Genomic DNA, 21824 nt, shown 5'->3' on the forward strand with positions numbered 1-21824 from the left:
CCAGCCACCTCAGAGTGAAGGGGGATGATGGCTCTTGAGAAGAGCTCTTCCCTCATGCCCACACACCTTGACGCTGAGGGGAAAAGCTGCTTCGGGGAGTGAGGGGGTGAAAGAGGGACGAAAATCAGAACTGAGGGAAAAATCAGGCAGAAGTGAGGCGAAAATCAGACAGAAGTGAGGGAAATCAGTGGAGGGAAACCGCAGCCCGGTGACAGTGGGTGGGGAGGCCCCTCTCCCGAAGGCCGGGGGTACCGCCGTGTGCAGGGGTTGCCTCAGGTCTCCTTGGGGAGCGACGCCCGCGGGGGGGGGGGGGGGGGGAGCGGGCGGGCGGCGCAAACGCGCTCCCTGCCTGGGAAGTGCCTCAAAATGTGCGGCCGGGGCAGAGCTGGGGGGCCGGGGGAAGGGGAGGGCGCTCCCCGGCTCCCCTCCCACCCTCTCCGGATAAATGGGCCGCCGGGAGGCGGCGGCCGGGCGGGCGGACGGCGGCAGCCTGTGGATGGTCGCGGCCCCCCCATCCCCGTCCCCCGCCGTGCCCAGCGCTCCCTGCCGGCGGGGCCGCCCCGGGCTCCGCCGCACGTAAACGGCCGCATCCCCCGAGGGGCTGGGGCGGGGGGATCGGGCCTTTCTTCCCTTCCCCGGGGGCGGCGAGGGGCGGCCGGCTGGCCGGGCGGGCAGGGCGAGGGGGCCGGGTGGAGGGAAGGCGGCCGGGGTAGCCCGGCCCGGCTGATGCTGGCTCTCCCCCCCCGCAGCAGGCTCAGCCCAGGCTCCGGCAGGCTGGTGGCGGCGATCGGGACTCAGGGGGGGCCCCCTGGGCTCCTTTCCCCTTCCCTCCCTCCGCGGCGGGCGGCGCTGGAGGATTTTCTCCCGCTGCGGCCCCCTCGCTGCCCCCCAGACATGGTAGGTCACCTACAGCTGCAAGGGATGGACGAGAGCCTGAAGGAGAAGAGCCGGGAAGGCTTGCTGGACAGCCCGGACTCGGGGCTGCCCCCCAGCCCCAGCCCCCCTTTCTACTCCCTCTCGCCGGGTGAGGGCCGAGCTGGGGGCAGCGGCAGCGCGGACCCCCCGGCCGCGGGGCACCGGCGAGAGGCCAAGGACGGCAAAGTGGTAAGAGCCAAAACCGGGGCGCTGGGCTCTGCCCTCTCCGGGCCCCGGGAGGGGGAGCAGGGCTGGCCGAGCCCCGTAGCGGGGGGCAGCGAGGAAAGGGCCTGCGCCCGCTGAGCGAGACACCCCTGGGCACGCCGGCTGGGTCCCCCCATGGTGCCCGCCCACCTGCACTGATGGACGAGGGCTCTCCGGGGCTGCTTGTGCCCCGTCGCGGCTGCAGTCCGGCGTTGGCACCGCGGCTGGTGTGCCCAGGCAGGGGGCTGGCCCGGCGCCCGCCGCGGGTTTTATGATACGCGCGCAGAAGTGTTGGCAATTTGGCTGGGTAAACTCCAATAACGGCGTGGGAGTGAAACCCAGGTCTGAAACAGGCTGCGCTGCCTACCTTAAGAACAGAAAAGTGTAATTGCTTCTCAGTGACACTGTCCTGCCTGGTCGATACGGGTTGGAGCTGCACCCGTCTGGGCCGAGGCAGGGGAGTCCAGCTCCCAGGCGTCCTTACGCTCCAGCGTCCCACATCTGTTGTGTCAGGAGCACGGAGCCACGTTTGCTGGAGCCCTGGCTGAAAGAAAGATAAAACTGTCCGTTAACTCAGGGCAGGGCACGGATGTCTGTCCGGGGCGTTGGTACGGAGACATGGTCTGGGGAGGGTCGTGCGCCGCTGCCCTTTGCTGGAGCGGGGTTTGGTGGCGTGACTCTGCGTGAAAGGTTTGCGCGCCGCGTGGCTGAGCGGAGCGGGGCTACTGGTTTGTAAGCGCAGGCGGCTGGTGGTAGCGCTGGAGATTTCGGTTAGCCTGATGCAGTGCCAGTGAAGCGGCTGACTCTGGAGTAGGATTTGGGTAGATTTATTATGCCTATTATTCTGCTTTATTTTGTTTATTTCTACCTCTTGGCTGTAAAAACTGTTTTTAAAACGCAAAGTTCAGAGCATAAGCAGTGGTGGAGTTTTTAAAGGATGATGAAAGTTCTTTCCCAGGGATCTTCCAGAACCTTTTTTTACATACATAAAAGACATTTGTAGATGTATTCAAGACAGTTAATTGGCTTCTGCACAGAATAAAAGTTGCAGCACAGATCTTTCCATGGGAAAAATTTATCTACCTGTGGATTAGTGACAATTCAAAGACTTCTTCCTGGTACAAACATTTTGCAATGATTTCTAACACCCTCATTTACTTTCTCAAGTTCTAAGGCTATTTTAGCATATTATTGAAAACTGCCTTTTACTCCTGAACATGCCAAAACCTTCCCCATGAACAATGACTCCTTCTCACCAGACTACGATGGGTAGGGTGTGAGGTGTTAATTATGAAAATCAAACCTCAAATCCACTAACGCTGCGGTTCCAGACACGGAGCGTTACCTGCAGATGCCTGGGCGTGTGTGCCATCTTGATGGGACTGTTTATGTACAAAGAATTACCCACATGCCTCTGATTTGGCAGGATCGGGCTGTTGCTATGTATTAGTAAAATAAAATGTGGGAGGAAGATGAATGAAGGCTTGCTAGACCAGAAAACAGCTGGGGTGGAGGTATCTGCAAAGCTCTGTAATGGGGATATGACAGCCTCCATTCCAGTTATGTGACAGTTGGCCACCATTCCTCCCAAGAAAGCCCTTAGATACTGAAGGTGAAAGAGCGTAAGAAAAACCTATTTCAGCTCTTGGGCTGTTAGGACTGACAGCTTTAGTACCTGACTCCTACAGAAAAAAGTTATTCCTGTGATCTGTGTGAGGCAAAATTAAGATTTCCAGTTATTTTTTTTATTTTGGTCATAAATGAACGCTTTACACATTTCAGAGGAACTCATGCTGTAGATGTTTCCAGATTTTATATCACATTGCAGCAGCATGGGTAGCCCCTGGGCTCTTGCTGTTAGAGTATGGGTTTCATACATTGTGTGTATTTCCATGCACTTAGTAGGTACAGAAGGTTGCAGAGATCCTAACACTGAAACCAATTTGACTGTATTATTTGGAGAGGTGTAGGAGTGTGCTCTTTAACTCTGTTTGGTACACTGCAAAATAATGAAGGAAATAGGAACTTCCACTCTATTTGACTGTACAAGTTTCGCTTCTCATTTCCACCCTGTAAATACTGTACTTGCAGCTGTTATTAAGAAAGGAAAAATATGGAGAGCATTGCTTGCTTCATACTTCTAAATTTCAGTGTCTAATTAGCTTTAATCTTGCCATTTAACAAGGACTTGCAGATCTATGAGCAATTACGCAATCCATGAATGTGCTTCTGTTTAACTCTACTACTCTGCTGTTCATCAGAGCATGCAGAATTGGGAAATCAATATTGCAGCTATTTGCACACCAAGGCATGCTTTTTTAATAGCCTATTATATTAGTGTTTGTTTTGCTTATAAACGTGACAGAGCCAGGAATGCAGCCTGCACTCTTTGTCTTGTAATGCTATAAAACCATATATAAGCTCAGTCACTAATGGCCAAAATTCTAGTATGTATGGTTACAATAAATTGCTGTCAGGTGAAGAAAACAACATTCCAGAACTGTGGGAAGTATTTCATACTATCCCTTGCTCCAGACCTATCAAAACCACCAGTCTGAACCCAGTTGCGTTCTTTTTCAGTCAGCTATTTTTTGCTCCAACTTCACAAATACGTTGAAGAATTTTTCTGCTCTAGGACAACACTTCTCATGCAGACTAAAATGATACTGCATGCCCTTATCGAAGACTTGCTTGTTGTAAAATCCATGCTGTCCCTGCTTTGTGTTATTAACTGTGACTCTGAAAAAGTAAACTCTCTTCTCTTTAATAAGCATGACTTTGTTTCAAAGACAATGCACCATTTATTCACATTTAACCAGCCAATTTGGCTATAGCTTTGGGATCCAAGAAAATATGAAAGGCAGTTTAGGGCCAGAGTCATAAATACCACGAGTTCAACACCATTTAGGGACTTTTTTTTTTTTTTTCATTTTACTTGCAGTGCAGGAGAAATTGACTTTTATTTCTTCAAATAAAGTCCATGTAGGGAATTTGTCAATTGTTTTGTGCTTAAGTGCAAATATCCTAATGAAAATAGAAGGTGACTTTTACCTAGTTCTGCCTTTTAAATCTGGAGCGTGATTAAATTGATTCTTAGGACTTGGGTTACTGAATTCCCTAGACTTTGCATGTAATGCTGGGCCAAAAGGAACATAAATACAATGTAATAAATGGCTTAATAATATATGCAAAGAAGCACGAAAGGATAGGGAATAAAACAACATCAAGGTAACCAGATCTGCTTAGAGTTTTCCCTGTTGTTGTTGCCCTGGGATATAGTTTTAGGCAAGAAGAACTGCTTTTGGGCTGTGCTGAAATAAGTGCTTTGTATTCATTAGCATAACTCCTAATAGATATCAGCGGGGATCAGGATCACATTCATCTGCAGAACTATCAGTCATGCCTTCTTGAAGCAGCAGACTTCTTGTCCCTTCCCAACACTTGCCACTGCAACGAGTTCCTTTTTATTTGAAAAACTTAAGTATTTGTGCATTGAACCTGCCTCACTGAGCACTGACTTCTGTAGGACTGTATCCCAGTGGATCAGCTGTCGGACAAATGCCCCCATGAAGGGAATTTCTACTTACATTCAGGAGCTGTGTTGGACAACAGTGTGGTGCCAGAATTAGTCTCATGTGGTGGGTGGAGATTCCAGCTTCATCTCAAGTGCAGAGGAGGAGGAGGATACCTTGCTCCTTGGCACAGCCTTCACAGGCACGATCCCAACAACAGGATCCAGGTCAGCATGTGTGCCAACCCTGTTGGATTTATGGACGATATTTAAAAAAACCCCCACAGAACGAGCAAAACCAAAACACCTCTTCCTGACATGCTGCATTTTGAAGAGCCCTTTGGCCACAGAGCCGGCATCTCATCCTACGCTGAGAGCGCTCCAGGAAGGGGGGCTGTCTTTTAGGGACTTAGTGGGGAACATTTCCATCAAAGGCTTTACAGGGGATACATAACTTCCAGACATGCCAACGCCTATAGTGAAAGCACATGTGAGAGGAAGGCCCAGAACCCCCAACCTGAGCCAGCTTGCAGCCGCATGCGAAGCAGGTGACATGACCCTCCAAGCCCACGTGGGTCCCAACATCTCCGGGGAAGGCCCCAGGCTTGTGTGGGGAGTGAGGCACCCACCTGGCACTGCAGCAGGGCTTGCCTCAGGGGTTGGTGTTTGCAGCCTGGCACCCTGATGCAGTTCTGAACTGCTCCGATGGGGTGGGATCCTGCAGTAATTCCCCCGGCAGGAGTTGGCAGTGGTTTCAGTTTCATGCCTGCCTCCGCTGCCTGGCAAAGGCTAACCCCACCTGGCTGTCCCCTGTCCCTCAGCCCTGTCCACTTCTGAACATGCACCCGCTCCTCTTCCTCCTTGGTTCAATGCCAGCAGCAAATGAGGGGGCATGGCTCCGGGCCTCGCCTAATCTGCAAACTGTGACAGACATCCCTTCTGGGCAGATCAGGGAAACAGTCATAGCGGTCTCATCATCTGCTCTGAAAAATGTGCCTGTATCTAGGGTGTTGTCTTCTAGCTGTTTAATTTCCGTTGCATCCCTGCGTAACGCTGTGGACAATAAGCAAAGCAGCACACGTTTCCCACTTGAGATAGAAGAGGAAGGTAGGCAGGAAAGATGTAATTCTTTGAAATAATAAAGCCCTGCTTTCTACCCGAGGTCTGCATTTACTGTTATCACCTCCAAATAAAATCTCATCCGGCTCTAGTATAAATTACTCGTAATGTGTAATATGTGAAGATACTGGGAAAATAAATGGTCTGTTAAACAAATATTGCTTATCAGCTAGAGCGGAGAACGTAGATGTGTGTCAAATAACTCAGCCAGATCTTTTGTTATAGCTGTAAATAATAGCTGAGTAAAGTGACATTTTCATGGACCTGACATGTTACCATAGTGGGAAAATGTGGTGAGAGATTTGCTTATGCCCTAGCTAAGTTAGGAGCTAGGAATTTGGGAAGCTGTATCCTGATTGTAGCCCTGATACTTGGAAAAGTGTTTCCCCTTACAATCTCTAGGGATCTAATACCACATCTTTGCGCCTTCCACATAATGACCATAGCAAAAGGAGTTGGTCATTTCTGGTCCTTGGTGGTCTCTGGGGAAAAGGTTTTGGGTTTTTTTTTTTTTTATTTCCAGTCACATTAATTTCCTTTCCTTTTTGTTGCTTTGCTGCCTGGAATCTGGAAGCTACAGGAACAGTCAGTATATTTCAGGCCAGTTTCATGGCACTTTTTTTCCTCATCTTTGTTTATTATTTGAGAACTGTGCTTCCATTCTTGTAAGTTACCCCAATTGAAAAGTATCTTAACAGAGCCCACTGGCTCTAAATAATTATTAGGGATAAAAATAGCATTATTCGGCCCACTATATTATTTTTGCTGTTGTTCAGAACTCTGCGGTCTAAATACTCCCAGGAACCAATCCCTGGGATGGCATTCGTGGCAGGTACAAAGCAATGACATGAAGCTGAAGGACGTGAATCTGTCCTAAACCAAGAACCCCCCTTAATACTTAAGCCAGGAAGTGCTCTTGATTAGCTGGAGATTGAATTCTGTTCAGCAGCTGATTTTATCTGTGTTTATCTATGTGCTACTTGAAAAAAGCAGAATTTAGCTGCCCAGGCCGTTACATGCCTGAAAGGCATCAGAGTTAACACAGAGGGAAAAATGCAGCCAAACAAGAAATCACTTCAACTTTTTAATAATACTGTAACCCTTTGCTTGTTGAAACAAATTATGTACCAGAAAGGAAATAAAAATGATGGTACATTTACTGCTTAATTTTCACCTTGGCTCTGTTTTGAGGGCATAACATGTACATGTGGGTCTCACTTTTTGATCTCTTCAATATCTTCCGTTTTACCTCCTCAAGCTTCCTGGACTACCAAACTCCTCCTTTCATAAGGATTACAGGGTTGTGGTGGCTTTTGCAGAGCTGCATCTGACAAGCAGCAGCACAGCTCCAATCACTGGGGTCAAATTAATCAGCAGCACAGCTGTAGCCTTCCAACACAGCAACCCTAGAGTTTGTTCTTTGGGTAGACACGCCTCGACTGTGGATCACTTGGGGACGGCCTGGTCTAACGACACGTGAGTTTCTCCTCTTCACCACCAGTGACCCACAGTAGTGTGCAACAAGCTCTGCCTCTGCCAGCCCATATGTGGTGCAGGGCTATAAAGAAACTCACCTTACTTGTGAAGTGTCCAGAGATCACCGAGTGATTGCTAGAAATGAGCCACGGATCATAATGTTCTCAAGGGAGCTCAGCAGTCCAGTATTCCTCTTCTTTCAACCATTCCTTTGCAGAAGGAAAAAGAATTGAGTCAGTATTTTTTTTTTTGACAGGCAGAACATTTTTGTTTTGTTTTTACCTTCAGGAACTTGTGTCAAACTCTTGCCAAAATGCCAGCTTTTGACGTGCCAAGCATATAACATTTCACCCCCAAAGACAAATCTTTTGGAAAGCTTGTATCCTCTGTTTCTTGCTTCCCAACTCCCCGTGAGAAGCGGGACCAGATATTTCAGAACATCACTGGAGGTGAAACAAAATGTCATCTGAAGTGCCTTTCAGTTGCTGCTACGTAAAACCTGTGCTTACTGTTTAGTGGCCCTTTCACTCCATGCAAGCAATTCAGTTGCTTGTTTAGTGAGCAGGCTGCAGGGTCTTACAGATGATCTCTATTTTTAGACTGTGCTTTGTAAGTTATTTACGTCTTCCATGTGCAGACTTCCAGGTGATTCCAAGGTTTCTGACCTGCAGCAGCTCACAGTACTACTTGTGGTAGATAAGTGTGACTCCGTAATGGTCTCTGACGGATGGTAGAAGTTCCTGGTTTGGCTTGCCAGTGTCTGCAGTTGTTCCAGCTTTCTAAACTAATCAAGCCAAGCCTGCAGGTCTGAAGTTGATGGTCGTTTACAGCATATGAAATGCATTATGAAATGCATTTTGTCACCCTTCCCTGCCCAGAGCAAGGTAAAATATAACTCACAATGGAAATAGTAACCACTCCACCCAGAACTAACCAGAAGACTTAATCCTGCTCTCGCCAAATTCAGTGGCAACTTTTTGACTCTGATTGATTTCAGTCATGCATGACAGAGCCTCCGTTCTCCATACTCACTGGTATTGCTTCTGCAGCATGTTCTTGTTTCCTCTTCCATGCTGTGGGACTTGTGATTTCAACAGACGGCGTTTGCCTCTGTGCCCACGCTCTTACTGAGCAGCACCCCGGCACACGGCGGGCCACGAAGCCTGTTCCCGTACAAATGCTGGGGGCCAGATGTCCCAGCAGTGTGCCTGCTAAGCCACAGGAAGGACCTCGCCTCCTGCATCCTTGTCTCTAGGGGTGTTTAGAGTACACTTAGCGTCAGCATATGTTAGCAAGAAGCGTGAAGGTTGGTTTGCCGGGAAGCACTGAAATGGCTTCTTTAAAACTGCTTCTTTAAAACTGCGCTTTGCAAATGCACTTTGCAGAACTGTTAAGAGGTGTGGCTTTCTCCTGCATTAATCTAGAAAGAAGCTCATGGTTACCATCCATCCGAGTTTGTTATTTGGAATTCTAGCAAGCTAGTCTGGATCTGAAAAGCAGCTTAATTCACAGCTGTTCCATTTTACCCAATCTTCACTTGTTCCTGGCCAGTAAAAGTAAAAAAGATACTCCCATAGGCTGAACTCACAGTGAGACACTGGCATGCCTATGTGGCTCAGACCAGCCTATGCAGTCTCCCAACCTTTTTTTCTGGTTATCTAAGTTCACAATCAGTTTTGGCAGCATGGCCTGAAAACATCTCTCATTTAGAAGCTGGGACAGAAGAGCCTTCCCAGTTCTGTTCTGCCTCTCCACTCTTTGGGGGATTGATACCAGTGTATGAAACTGTCTTTGGTGACTGTGACTTATTTTACTTTTTATGGGAAATAGCAAACCACCAACTTGCTGGTTACACTCAAAGAGAAATATTGTCCCTTCCCAGCTGAGGTGAGCATCACAAAGGCTCCCCAAAGGCGGTGTGTGGAAGAGAGCAGGGTGTGTAGAGCATTCCAGGTGCACGTTCTCAGGCTGTTGGGTCACACGGAGGAGTGTGGGGCTGGGCATGGACTTGGGTGGATGCCCTCTGAAAAAAAATCTGGGTGGTGCTGGAGGATGCAGTTGTAGTTCAAGGGCCAGGGGCTTTCCCTTCAGAGCCTGTTGCAAACCTGCACCCTGGTCAGCAGCGTTGTCTTCAGGATGGGATATAAAAGCCTGTACCATGTATAAGTTAGTTTTGTGCTGAGAGTCATGGTTCATAGTAAAAATAGGACGTTCAAATATTTTCTAGTAAGATGTATTCATACCTTTAGGGCTGCTCTTCATGTTACAGGACAAGGTCCACCTTTCTGCCCTGCGCAAATTCAGTGTTTCATCTGGGAAGTTGGAAACACCTTTTGCTGAGCTGAACTTTTCAAAGGAGGAGGAGAGAGAATTTTCTCTCTTCATCTGCAAGCAGAGACCAGTTTGGGGTCTTTTGGACAAGACCTCTCCTTAAGTGGGCACAGTGTAAAAAGAAGGCAGGTTCTCAGCTGGAGTTTTGCCAGCATCAGGTATGGCCACAGGAGTATAAAGAGAAAGAGAACAATCTCCTGGAGGAGGGGTGTGTATCCCCAGCCCTTCTTCCTTCACCATTTAAAGCAATCCCCATCTCTTTGCAGGTGAACACCCAAAAGACCAGCTTGCCCTGCTGTTTGCAGAGCCCATGAATGCATGTGCACATGGTGTTTGACTCCTGCACCCAAATGAACCTCTCCTCATGCACAAGATGTCTTTAGAAAGAGCTCTGGCCATGTGGAGACTGGTAAAAGCTGCACCCTTGTGACCTAGGTCTTGTCTGATCTAAACAATTCACATTTCAGAAGCAAAGAGCTTTATTTATGACCACAAAGGCTGCGCTTGCCCTCGCCCTCCCCTGTCAAGAGCGTTGAAAGCAATCCAGGAATGAACTTTGCCTTTTGGCCAATGTTTGGTAGTGAACGTGAACATATTTTTTTTTCTTCCTCCTGACCCCCACCCCCCCATACCTATGCAAATACTGCCCTTTTTTGGTAATAGAAGAGAAATATTCAATCAAAAAGAGGGGTTGGGCATTTTACTTTACAGTTTAACATGGTAGTAAAGTGCAGGGATATTTCAGTATGGAAAGAGTAAACAGCTTTGTGGCTTTGGGACACAGAATTGAAGGACTTGGTGAATTCAGATGAAGCAATGACATTTTTTGCCTTAGCCTAAGGCGGAAAGCCCAAGCCACCAGAGAAAAACAGACCGCAGCTAGTGTGAGCTGATGCTGTTGAGTGGACTCAACGGAGCTTTGCCAGTTAACACCAGCTGAGGGATGACCTGGTGAGCATTCGGGGACCTGCATGGCATATAAGGCAGGGCACAAGCTGCAGTACCTCTTATCCAGCACTGCGAGTAGGAGCCGGCTCACAGCTCCAGTGTTCTGTCCTATACCACCCAACCAGAAGATGCTGGGGAAGGTGGAAAGGAGTGGCATGGGAAGAGCAAGCCAATAAAAACCCTGTATCCTCAGCTACTGTCAGTGAGTTCTGTGGGTCCTGGGATGATCTTACTGTCCAGGGACTGATGAAATACGGCTCTGATTCTAGCACATATGGGCTATGCATGGTGGAAAGTGGAAAAACTCCATGAGCTTTTCAGCCATCTAGAGATCTTTCAACTCTACACAGAGGCTGCCAGCCATCTCCTTTAAAGAAATCCTGTATCCCCTCATGTCTTAAATCGCTGCCAACAGAAAAGTGGTGGCAGGGACCAAAACCCATAAAGACATTTTTCCAGGAGGGCAGTATTAGGCTTAATTAGCTGCTGGGCTTGATCCAGACACCAGGCACAGGATCCCTATAGGTGGGAGCTGATGTTTAAGGGCACTCCAATATAGAGAAGTGGGATTACTCATTTTTGCAGTGGGTGGAGGAGTCTAGGCTGGACTGTGACAATTTGTCAGACTAAGTAACTTCAGGGTGTAATTAGTCTTAAAAATCCAGTTTTCGGTGTCATGAATTGGAGCAACTCCATTCATTAAAAAGTCCTGGCTTGAAAATGGTTTCCTGCATTGCAGAGGCCACAAGGTGCTCCAGTGTCTCACCCCACACTCAGTTGTGCATGGTTAACTCGAATGTCCCTTGGAGCATGACAGCCATTTTTGTCATCGAGACTTCAGCAATATCAAGTCTACCACTTCCCCTGCTGGACTGCTGCAAGGGATACATTATTTTCAGCACATATACATATGTGTGTATACATAGATAAATATATATATCCATCTTACTTAAGTAGATCTACATCCTTTAAGTCAGCAGACTAGGCCCAGCCTCTGTGTTACATCAGACTTACAGCCCCTCTCTGTGCTGGTGCACTTTGAGTCTTTGTAAGACTTGTTAATTCATAGCAGCAAAGGTGACACAGGACTAAAGAAAACCCCAAACAATTGCAATTTCTATGAGAAACAAGAAGGGGAGGGGAGAGGAAGGGCTGGATTTCAGTGAACAGTTACTGCAGCACGGAGTGCCATAGGTCTGGGCAGAGTCACTTACCTGGCTGATGTGCTGGGCAGAGGGGGGTGGAGAGGGTGGCACTGGTGGGTGGAGGGCAGCCCGCTGTGTCGCATCAGCCCTGGGAGCTGGATTTCAGTCTGCAAACTGATACAGCCACAGGTGGCAGATAGGGAAAGCCAAGGCATCTGCAATGTAAGGCTTGCTGTGCAAGGATGGGGGTTCCCGGTCCTGTTCTCTGCCAACCACCTTAAGTCTGTATTTTGGCAATTTGACAATGGTCCTCCCCTTTGAGCATGGAGACGAGTGCCTTCCTCCGTGTGATGGACACTCTGCTAACCTGGGGCCCTGCTACAAACCTGGAAAAGACAGGGACTGCGAGCTGAATGGTGCTGAGAGTGCAAGCAAAGTGAGCTTAGCTTGCATGAAACAAAGTCGGTCCTGATGCTGCCATGGTCACCTGTTTTCATTGCCAAAGAGCCTGTCACCTGCAGTGTCTCCCTCAGGGCTCTGAGGAGACGAAGATCAGCAAGGTTGGAGGCACTGGTGTCTCCTGCCAGTGCTGAACCTGCTCCTGCTGGCTGCTCAGCTGTCAGCCACAGCACATTATGAACTGTGCCAGCCTCATCTGTTGTGTCCCAACACTTGCTGTGCTCTTCTTCCCTGCAGATGCCTTACCTGCTCCTGAACCCATCCATGCCAGAGATGAGGCCTCGAATGTATCCTGTGTTTTTTGGAGAAAGCATTGAGGTCAGCCCTGAGCCCGTGCAGGAAATCAGGTACAGACAGGATTGGGTGGGTAGATGAAGATTTCTGTCTTTTTCCTTGTGCTTTTCCTGCCGCATAAAATGAAAATGTATTTACAAATGGGGGTCATGGTTATTTTGATGAGACGGGAGGGACAGGTGGGAGAGTAATGCCTGAATTAAAAAGACACTCACAGCAGCAGAGGCAGAGGGGAGGAGGCAAGAACTGAAGGGAGGTTGTAAGAGATGAGGGCTTTCGTTCCAAGGTGAGCTCAAATCCAAGGCTATGAGAGAAAACCATTACCATCTGTAGGCTTGATGGGCTCCACTAAGTAACCTGATGGTCTTCATCCTGTTCCCTGCTAACTTGCATCCTCAGAGGAAGCAATGCCCTTATAATCGGTACCTGTTTTGGTTAGTCCTTGCAGCAGAGAAACCAACATTAGACCAGCCCACAGAGACAGAATGAGCTCCTCTTCATGAGCAGGTGGTCCCTCAAGCCAGTGATGGAGGTGGTGTGACCTCCTGTGGGGCTGGTGCTGCAGCTGATGGATAAATGTTGGTCTCTGCTCTTCTTTCACTCTTTTGCTGCTGTGGAACGTACTCTGCAAACAGCATGGAGCAGTTACACACAGCTTGGGGCAGGGACGGTGGGAGGACTGTAAACCCAGTTCCCACCCCCCTCAACCTATGCAGACGTCTCTCTGGAAATGTACCACAGTAAATCTCTGCTTGGTGAGGAACTGCCAGCGGGCATGTTTTTATGGTGATTACATGGGAGTGTTGTTTTATGTGTGCTGAATGACTTGCTTACACCCTAGCTGTGCAGAATACATTACAGCAGCTCAGATTACATGCAGTGCACAATCAGCCCCCCTCTGGGTGGAGGTAATGACAAGCACGCACCCAGCTTTTAATCTTTTTTACGTGGAGCTGCACATTCCTCGGCTGCCGATTGCTGGAGGAGCATTTGGGGAGTGGGGAAAACAAGTGAAAGTCCTGCTGCTCCCCAAGGTGAGGGATTCTAGGAAAAGCCCTTTATGTGGCCTGGTGTCCATACATCCCTTCCGGAGGCCTGCAGAAAACAGGCAGCGCAGTGACATCCCACATTTTTTGGGTTCTTCATCCAATGACTGTTAACATGGCCACTTCCCTTGAGACTGATGGCTTGGATATTGGACAGCCATAGCCCACAGCATCATAGCATCTCTTTGCTCCACCTGCTATTTGACCATTGCTTGGATTTTCTGTAAGCACCTCAACATGCAACCTCACCCTCACCTCTGAGCACCCTGATTTTGGTTAGCTTGGGTGTCTCTTTGTGCTCTGATGGTGAGGCAATATAAAGAAAGAAGACAGACACACAGCCTTGAGAACCTAACATGAGAACCTAGCATGGTGTCTGTTACACCATGCTTCTGCTACCTGTGAAAACCTTATTTATGGTAGCATTTTCCTGCCAAGCCAGAGCTTGCATGGACAACAGGGACTGTGAAAGCAGCAGTGGGCATGCTGTGTTGGGAAGTAGGTTCCCCCTGACACCAGTGTGACATCCCATGCCCATGGCCCACCAGCAGCATCTATTCAGCCTGGTCACTGGGGCAGTGACACCCCCAAGCCTAGCACTAGCAGTAGGGAGTGTGGTGAGACCGACCATGAGTCAATTATGAGGGGACCTTTGTTCCACAGGGGCCCACACCATTTCAAGTTGATGCTACATGGCTGTGCTTGTTAAAAATGCTCAGGAAAAGGCTGGATCAAGAAGTTCCCTGGGATTTCAAGCTTTTCCTGCAGGGTCTATAGATGAATGTCCATTCTTCAGCCTCTGCCCTACCCCAGCTGAGGGATTTCACCACCTCTTGATGTCCTTTACTAACAGGGTTTTTGCCTCCAGAGTAGCTCTCAGGACTGAGCTAAAGCCCCAGTGGGGCTCATGGAGGAAACCAGAGGAAGAAGCAGGCTGCTTGGAGCCTGTGAACAAGGTCCTTTCTGCCCTGGCATGACCAGGCAGACTTGGTTCTCTGTGGACATGCACTGCCGAAATGCTGAGATGGCATCACAGCAAGGTGGGGTTCCACCAAGATGCACTAGCAGGACAGAGTCCTCTTGGCCCTCCACTTTGGGTTGTAGGGTTTGCATCTGTCCCGGTGCTGTAGGAGATCATAAAAGTTCCCTGCTCCAAAGGGTTAGAGAAGGGTCCTGCCTCTCTTCTCTCCTTTGCTGCCTGCGCTGTGTTTCTGATATGTTGCTGTCCTCTGTAGGTGCAATTCTGAGGTGAAGTACGACTCCGAGAAGCATTACCGGGATGACATCTTCTACAGCCCCATCCCCACTGTCACCACCTACAGTGAGACAGTCATTGCTGCTCCCAATTGCACCTGGCGGAACTACAAGTCACAGCTGATCTTTGAGCCCCGCCAGAAGCCACTGAGGTTTCAGAGCACGACCATCATTTTTCCTAAGCGTGCCAAGAACATTTACCGGACCACCCTCAACTACAGCTTGGGTTGTGCCAAGCGTTGGTTTGCTTCCAGTGTGCAGCTGGAACTCTGCGACGAAACCAACCCATGCGTCATCTACAGCGAGACCCTCTGATCCGCCCTGCCGCTGGCAACCTTGCGACCTCAAGGAGGCTGTGGCCTTTGCTGGGTCTCTGGCTGGGCCTTCATTGATGGCAACTGAATATTAATGGCTGGAGAACACGTCGTCTTGGGTGAGGCTGAACTGGCTGGGAGGAGGCTTGCAGGGCATGGGATGGTTTTGATCAGTGAAAGGCTGGCTTGTATTTTGTGATGTTCCTGACATTCATGATCTGGATTTTATTTTTGTTTTTTTTCCAAGCATATCTATTTTTGACTTGTGTTTAGATGAAATCAGGATGACAAAGGACCCTGTTACCCATAGCAGAGCGCTGCCTTGTGAGCTCTGTAGGTCTTGTCTAGCACATAGGTGAGACTCACTGTAACCTTCAGAGCTATTTCGATCTCTGCAAAGGGAAGACCAACTGCAGAGTCAGCGACCAGCCTGCCCATACACCAAGCCAGGTCTCTTAGAGTTTAAATGCAGAGGAGGCGGTTATTTGTATCAGTGCATCATGTCTTGCTCCAACAGTTCATATGGGAGATAGCTGCAATATTACACTACTGCAGTAACCTCAGGCCTAACTTTCTGGGAGGAATGGGGACTGTCACCAAGGAAAAGAGGAAGAAAACAGGCGCACGGTGCTGTTGCTTAGCAGCTAGATGTTTACATTCCATAGCAAGGAACAGCACAACCAGGAGATGGGAGAAGGGCCTACCCTGACGCATGGCTACCTATTCTTTGAGCCCAGCCAAGAGTATGCGGGGCAGACTGAGGAAACTGAATAGCTGAAGGGCTATTTTCTAGAAGTGTCCAAGTGATCTAGGAGCCCTGTGCCCTTTTTCAAAAATACTGTCAGTCCAAGCGTGCCATGCTGTTCGTTGTTTGAACACCCAATTTACAGGGATCTTTACGTACTTCCATCCCTTTTGAGTTTCAGGGTATTGGCTGTATTGCAGAGAGGAGTGAAGTACAGGAAGATGCTAGCTAGCTTCAAAGAAGCCAGTGCAGGGTTAACTCATGATCAAGGTTGCTCACCCTCTTGGTAGTTTCCATACCTGTGTCATGGACAGCTTTGCTGACTGTGGAGGAGCAGCCAAACTTTCTCAATGTAGAGCTCGAAGTATTGAAAAGCCCCAGTCCATCCAGGTTTTCCTTAATCAGCCAGGCTGTAGCAATTCAGCAGGTACTTCACAAACAGCTGAGCTGTCTCTGCAAAAGGATCAAGAAACACTGAGAGAACAGGAGTCACTACAGCCATCCTAAGGTAAACCATTCCCCACTCATGAATCACATCTCCCGATATCTCTTCACTTCAGTAGCTCATTGAAAATCTGCAAGAGCCTGGATTCCTGCAAACACATAACCTTTGAAAATGGCATGGAATTGTCTCCAAAATTCTTACCAAGAATTTTCGCATGCTGCTCAGAAGAGCCCAGACTTAGAAAATAACCACACAGCTCCAGAAATTAATTTCCAGCTTTCCCTCTCCTAAACTTTCCATTTTGTTCCTGACTTGTTGCAAGTCTGATCAAGTTATTTCAGAACACAACTGAGCAGCCAAGTCAGAAGACCTATTAACAATATCAACAAGATGTAGCTGATTGCCTGGAACAGTTGACGCAAAAACCCACAGAGATTTTTTTAAAAAAACAAACCTGAAAACCTTAAGAAAATAATAAAATTAAATAGTGACTTATAAAGATACTTTTTTTTCCATCAGTTTCAAAAGGCAATTGGTAAATATGACCAGAACTGTGACCTTTATGAAACAGAGTTCTCTTTTTTAAAATGTAGCACAATTTTTCCACCAGAGGTAAATAAAAGGTCTTTGTATACAAACTTAAATCCTGACAGCTGAAGCATCATTAGTACTGAAAGATGTGCTATGGCAGCGATGAACTCTCCCTTTCTATTTGGGAGTTAGGACTTGGTAGGGAGAAATCTCTCAAAGGATTTCCAAGGCTTCCACCTACTGTTGAATTCTTTTCAGCAACACAGAAACAAGGATTATGTTTATTATTGGTCAGATTTTGCTGTCACTGTCTGTCAGCATCAAAGCCTGGAAAAGCAACATCTGCCTCTAAAGTGATTATTATGCCTGAAGCAACCCTTCTCCCTAGAGCTCCAGCAAACACGAGTGCTGTGGAGTTAGCTTAGGTGTCAGGGCAGCTGAAGCGAGGCTGAGTCCCAGTGCAGTGCATGTTGGTGATGCACTTACTTGCTGTCTCCTCTTGAGGTCTATCCCGTTCCTCCAAGTGCTGGTGAGTGAGCCCTGTGGCCAGTGGAAGTACTCGCCCGCCCTCCTGGGTACATCCTGAAGGCTCTGGAGAGCTCTTTCCATGCACCTCTGAGTCTGTAGGAAAGGGGAGGGGTTTCCAAGCTGAGCAACAGTGTAATCCAGGCTCAGAAGCAGAGCCAGTACTCATACCCAGGAGAGCCCTGCATGATGACAGATTAGATGGCAGGCAGCTCTACTGAGCAGGCATGGAGACAGGCTGACCTCCAAGCTGAAGGGATGCCAGAGACTCCCTAGTCTGACTGTACATCAGGCTTTTCTCCTGTTAACAGTTGGATTATTCCCCCACTCCAAGTCCAAAGCTGCAGTTTTTGATCATGCTGGTCTTTGAGCAGAACAGGTTTTCCCCAGAAAAATCTAATTTATCATGGCCAGATGCAGGCTTCTGCCCACTTTGTCCACTGTTAGTTCTGCTTCCTAAATGTTGGCCGCAACGGGAAAAAAAGAATTTAACAAAAAGCCAGAAAACCAGTGTGCAAATACAAATCCAGTGGAGAGACCTGACCCACTGCCTGGCCTTTCACCACGCAGGGACAGGGTCTGCTAAGGCAAAGTCTCACAGGTCCATGTGCCCCCCGCCCCCCCGGGAAGGTGCAATGGAGGGCTGCATCCTTGGCACTGTGGGGTCCCCACATGACCAGGCCAGGCCTCTTTGAAGCTTCATGCTTCATTTTCTCTGCAAATAGACTAGAAGTGACCTAACGCGCTCCTGCTCCATTGAGCTTAAGCAGCTTTTCTGTTTTTGCCATGTCTGGAAAAAAAAGCCAGCCGGCAGCTTGGGTTTCTTGGCTGCCAAACACACGTTGGGCTGTGTAGGCAAGGACAGGTCATGGTGGGCTACCACCCTGGACCACATCCAAGCTGTGACATTGCCAAGCGCCTGAGATCTGTAGAAATTTTTGAAAAATACCTTCTTACATGATGTCTCCCATGGGCCCATCACAGGCTGCTTCTCTTCTCAGTGAAAGCTGGTGTTGGAAAGGGACTTTGTTTTTCCTGAGCACAAGAAAACTGCAGAGGGTCAGGTCTTCACCCTCATGTGGGTGCAGATCCCACCCTGCCTGCCCACCCTCTGTCCCTATTGCTCCTATGGCTGTGTCTGGGTTAGGCAGTGGTAGAAGAGCCAAAGTTCATCTTGCTCATGACTGGGGAAAGCAATGACATTTTTTTTGTTTTGCTTAAACACCAGAAACTGAATTTTGTCTTTGTGTGTTGCCAGTTAAGAATCTCTCTCAGCAGCCAAGGAGCACCTTACTTGTAGTATGTTTGTACCTCGAAAAGGAATCATCAGTCCCACTAGAGAGGTGGTTTTCTTTTAAATGGAGTATTATTCAGCTCAACCAACAGATCTTTGTTCATTTATATTTTCTCAAAGATACAAATGATAAAATTAGACCATGGAAATGCTGCTTAGAAAGGTGAGTTTCCTTGAGCAGCTGGGACTGTGGCTACACGATTTCTCCCCAGGATCTTAATGTGCCTGTTGCCCACAGTCCTGTAAGCCTGATAGGTAAAGTCAGACTCTGCCTTCAGGAATTATTTTCTGTCAATAGTTATTTTTCGTATCAGAAACATTCTCAGAGGCATCTGTTTTAGGGAGGGGAAAGTTCACTTTTTTCAATATGGGACATCACTGTCTCAAAGGTGCAGGGTTTGCCCTTCGTCCCCTTCATTCCTGTGAGTGTTTTGCCCCTGAATGCAACAGAACATGCTTGTGCCTGCTCTGCCTGCATTGCTGTCATTGCATTTGGGGTCAGAAGGCAGGAACCCTAACTAAATATTGAACTTTCAGAATTCAGAATCTGGGGGATGCTTTGCACAAAACACAGAGAACAACTTCCACCAAAAAAAGAGAGAAAGTTTACTGCTACTTTTGTCTTCTTTTTCTTCCCCCCCCCCCGCCCCAAGCCAGCTCTACTTTTCTCAATGTGAAATACAAACTGATTCGCACCCTAGGTGCATACTTTCTGGGAATGATGAAATGAGGTTTGGGTGTTGATAGCAGTGTTTGAGTGAGCTGCTGGTCAGAGAAGCGAATGCTATTTACTATTTATGTTGAGTGTGTCTTAAAAAAAATGGGAAAGGTCACTAGAAGGCTAATGAGCAAAAGACTTTGTAGCGCAAACTGAGGACTAAAGGCTGCGTGAATCTGATGGAGAGATGAATGGTTCTGTGCGTGAACACTGTGAGCTAGGCTATTTAGCCACTATAGTTTTAACCTGCCTTTTTTCCTGCAAGGAAGAGAGCACATCCTTGCCGCCTTTAGAGCTGAAACAAAATCTGATCCAGCCTCTGTCACAGTCATTCAGTGCCAGTGACGTCTGTGAGCAGCAGCGTTCCCCAGGCTTGCGGGGGTCTCTGTGTATGAAGCACGGATACACAGAGCTGGCCCTGTGTGGAGATGGGGGAACACTTTATAGGGAATGATGGATCTTGTTGTGGGATATTCACATTTTCCACTGCCAGATAAACTTTGCTCCCAGAGGATCACCCCATCACTCAGAAATTGATCTGTTCTGAACATCTCCCCTAAAGCTCTCCAATAACCATTGTATTTTTAAGTCTTGGGAGGTACTAATTCCTTTTCAGATACTGTAATGGCCATCAAAATGAGCAAAGTATCCTACCATGTGAATCGTGACCTGAAGATGGGGCCGAAAGGTGTTTGAAGGTTAGAGAAGGAAGAAAGGAACATATTACTGGTGGAAATGCATAAGGATGTGTCATATTTTTATTTTTATAAGTCTGATTCTCTAAGTGCTTGTAAAGTACTTTACTGTTGTATATGTGGTGATGCAGTAGTTCACAATATCCTTTTATTTTTGTATATTTCCCCCTCCACAATAATCCCTTCCTGTTCAACTCATAGAGAGTAATTTAAGAAGACAAAATTTATATATCATAATAAAATGCTCAGACTGTCATGCTGATGTATTCAGTGTTTCCTTCCTCTTCCTTATCCATTTCCTTGGTCCCTAATGCCCCTTTTCTATCCAGAAGGAATGTTTTTGGTGTCTCCCTCCCTCACCTGTGGGATTCAGCTCAGCTCCTTGTGGTCAGGAAGCTGCGGTTTCAGATGTGTAAAACCTGCTCTGTCACGTATGCCCAGGGGAAGTTGAAATAGCTCACACGAAGGGCACAAAAGGCACTCTTCTACAGAGGCAGTTTTACCATTTCTTCCCCCTAAACTTCTCTCTTCCTGCTCGATCTTGTTCTACCCAGCTATGAAGCCCTGGTGTTCAATCTAAAGAATTCCTCTCCCAGCTTTCCGTGGCCTTGAAGGGCAGGAAGAACTGACATAATGCTTTTTCATATCCAGGTATCCACATCCTAGTACATTATCAGGACCCCTGCTATGTCCTGGCTTTCCAAATCATGAAGGCAGATGGGTTGCATCAGGGCTAAAGCCCTGCCTAGCTATGAAGTACGTTTTAAAGCTGTTGCTGTAAATGCCTTAGGCTCGCCAGCCAGCTATTAGTAGAGCTCTCAGCTGTCTTCCAAGACCTAAGATGTCTGCAGGGAGAATCTGACACTAATCCTTATGGAAAAATCATATTGGATTTATAGGGATGAAGTCAATAGGCTTGGACGAGGATGGCTGTTAAACTCTGAGGAATGGAAAGGAGAAGGAAGGCCGTATTATGCAAGAGGCTTGCTTCAGGTGCGCGGGGAGTGCCCGCGTCCTCATCCCAAGCTTTCTGACACAAATCACGGCTGAACTGCTTCTAGGATGAAGGATGGGACACACGCTCGTGCTCAGGCAGCTGAGGAAATGCAACAACATGGAGAAGGCAGGGCATGTACGAACTGGGTGAGTTCAAGGGTTGAAACCCAAACGCCAGATGAAGGACATGTGCATCCACTCCTGTTATTTAAATAAAACCATAAAACATGAATGCCGTCCAATGAAGATTCCTGAGGTGGCAGCTAAATCCTCAGCAGCAAAAGCAGTATTAGATGCAGGATATGTGTTTTGGCAAGTGCACTCAGATGAGCTAACCCCTAAGCTAGTGCCTTTTACTGTGCCATTTGGATGTTGTAAATTTAAGCAGATGATGCTTGGTATTAGTTTTGCTCCTGGGATATTTCAGAGAGTAATTGCACATATCTCTGAGGGATTACAAGGTGCTGAAGTTATAATGGATGGACTTTGAATTTAGACTAGACGCCTTTATGAACAGAAGGAAAGGTTTAGGCTGGTTTTACAGACAGCAAGAATGTTGAGTGTAATATGCCAAAAACCTCACCTAAAAGAAGTTGCTGATAATGGGCAGCTACAAATTAAATAATAATAAAAACCCACATGCTGGGATCCCCATTCCACTCAACAAAGCACAGCTGTAAGGGACCAATACATGCCTTTATCAAATTTCATTCCACGGCTATGTACAGTCAACAAACAATGGAGGGATTTGCCAGAGAAGACCCATACCTGATACTGGAACAGCAAAAACTTCCTCCTGCTGCCAAGCCACCAGCTTGAAACTACTACATGCAAGACTTTGGGCTTGGTCTCTGCTCCT

The 21824-nt window shown here is 47.8% G+C and overlaps 1 protein-coding gene across 2 annotated transcripts; it reads left to right on the forward strand.

Annotated features, from left to right (window-relative positions):
* Nucleotides 1-366: 366 nt before the first annotated feature.
* Nucleotides 367-20225, forward strand: RFLNA (refilin A). Of its 2 annotated transcripts, XM_064466296.1 has the most exons (4): nucleotides 367-576; nucleotides 750-1104; nucleotides 12346-12455; nucleotides 14684-20225. In XM_064466296.1, exons 1-4 carry the CDS (start codon nucleotides 446-448, stop codon nucleotides 15015-15017), a joined length of 930 nt encoding a protein of 309 aa, XP_064322366.1. In that variant the 5' UTR covers nucleotides 367-445; the 3' UTR covers nucleotides 15018-20225. The 2 variants fall into 2 exon arrangements, with proteins under 2 accessions (XP_064322366.1, XP_064322367.1); XM_064466297.1 differs by lacking the exons at nucleotides 367-576; nucleotides 750-1104 and adding an exon at nucleotides 11772-12085.
* The last annotated feature ends 1599 nt before the right edge of the window (nucleotides 20226-21824 follow it).

This window comes from Phalacrocorax carbo, chromosome 15, assembly GCF_963921805.1.
Source record: "Phalacrocorax carbo chromosome 15, bPhaCar2.1, whole genome shotgun sequence".
NCBI classification, from domain to species: Eukaryota; Metazoa; Chordata; class Aves; order Suliformes; family Phalacrocoracidae; genus Phalacrocorax; species Phalacrocorax carbo.

What these genes read in the sequence shown, in the direction of transcription:
- RFLNA (XM_064466296.1), top strand. Translation starts at nt 446, where the DNA reads ATGGGCCGCCGGGAGGCGGCGGCCGGGCGGGCGGACGGCGGCAGCCTG. An exon ending in CGCCCCGGGCTCCGCCGCAC is followed by an intron (nt 577 to 749) that starts GTAAACGGCCGC and finishes CCCCCCCCGCAG; the next exon opens with CAGGCTCAGCCCAGGCTCCG. An exon ending in GAGCCCGTGCAGGAAATCAG is followed by an intron (nt 12,456 to 14,683) that starts GTACAGACAGGA and finishes TGTCCTCTGTAG; the next exon opens with GTGCAATTCTGAGGTGAAGT.